The 972-nt window shown below is 67.6% G+C and overlaps 1 protein-coding gene across 1 annotated transcript in view; it reads right to left on the reverse strand.

The window, feature by feature from the left end:
• CADPS2 (calcium dependent secretion activator 2) overlaps window positions 1-138 on the reverse strand; it is a 794189-nt gene extending 794051 nt beyond the window's left edge. The window contains exon 1 of the mRNA XM_019509247.1: window positions 3-138. Coding sequence (XP_019364792.1) covers window positions 3-122 — 120 coding nt within the window. The 5' untranslated portion in view covers window positions 123-138. The remainder of the gene's footprint in view (window positions 1-2) is intronic.
• Between the last annotated feature and the right edge of the window lie 834 nt (window positions 139-972).

Below are 972 nucleotides of genomic sequence, written 5' to 3' on the forward strand. Positions count from 1 at the left end.
GCAGGAGCCGGCGGGGCGCGCTGCGAGCCGGCGCCGCAGCCCGCGGCCACCACCAGCACGTCCCGCCTCTCCTCTTCCAGCACCTCGTCCGACTCCTCCTCGCTGGAGGACGGGTCCAGCATGGTGCCGCCGCGCGCCTGGCCGGACACGTCGAGTTTACACACGGGCTCTCGCGGCGGCTGGCGGGCGCGGGGCGGGGCGGGCTTGGCGAGGGGGTCGAGCTTGGGTTGCCTTGGGAATTGCTCCGCTCGGCTCCTATCAGAGCCGGGCCCGGCCTGTCACAGAGCGGAGTGACGGGGACGTGCTCCGCCCGCAGGTGGGGAACCTGTAGCGCCCGCCACTAGCAACACGTGGAGCGGCATGTTAATGCGGCGCCCGGCCCGGCCCGGCCCGGCCCAGGAGAGAAGCGGTGCAGCAGCCCCTTCCCCCCCGCAGGGATCCAGCGCCTGGATCTTGGCAAATCCAAGCGCTTGTTATTTCCAGACATCACAGTCACTGCTCCAAAATAAAACATACATCCCAGTCCTGCGGCCTCCCTCCCGCTGCCCGCCGGGATCCGGGTTGGGGGCACAGGGGAGGGCACTGTTCACGAATACCAGTGCGGACGAGCGGGACTGCCCAGCTCTGCCTGCATGGGGGGTCTGGCTCGGGCTGAGAAGCTGTGTGCGCTCCCAGCTCTGCCCAGGGCCGAGCTTGTCTCCCACCTCCGGAGCAAGCCAAGAGGTCTTTTCCAGCCCCTCCTGCTGGTGGCACCCAAAAGTGGCATCGCTCGCGGGCCATTATGCAGCCCCGTGATGCCCCCCCCCCCGGTCCGAGATGAGGGATGAAATGCTGCACCAGGCTGAGATTTGAATCGGTTGTTCTCCACCCTTTTTGCACCAGGAACCATCTGTAAACATCAATAGCCAGCCCCAACCCAGTGCCCTCCACTCCCAACCCAGTGCGCCCAGGCCCCAAGTGGGGGGGGGGGGG

This window comes from Gavialis gangeticus, unplaced genomic scaffold, assembly GCF_001723915.1.
Source record: "Gavialis gangeticus isolate Ggan-Ray unplaced genomic scaffold, GavGan_comp1, whole genome shotgun sequence".
NCBI classification, from domain to species: domain Eukaryota; kingdom Metazoa; phylum Chordata; order Crocodylia; family Gavialidae; genus Gavialis; species Gavialis gangeticus.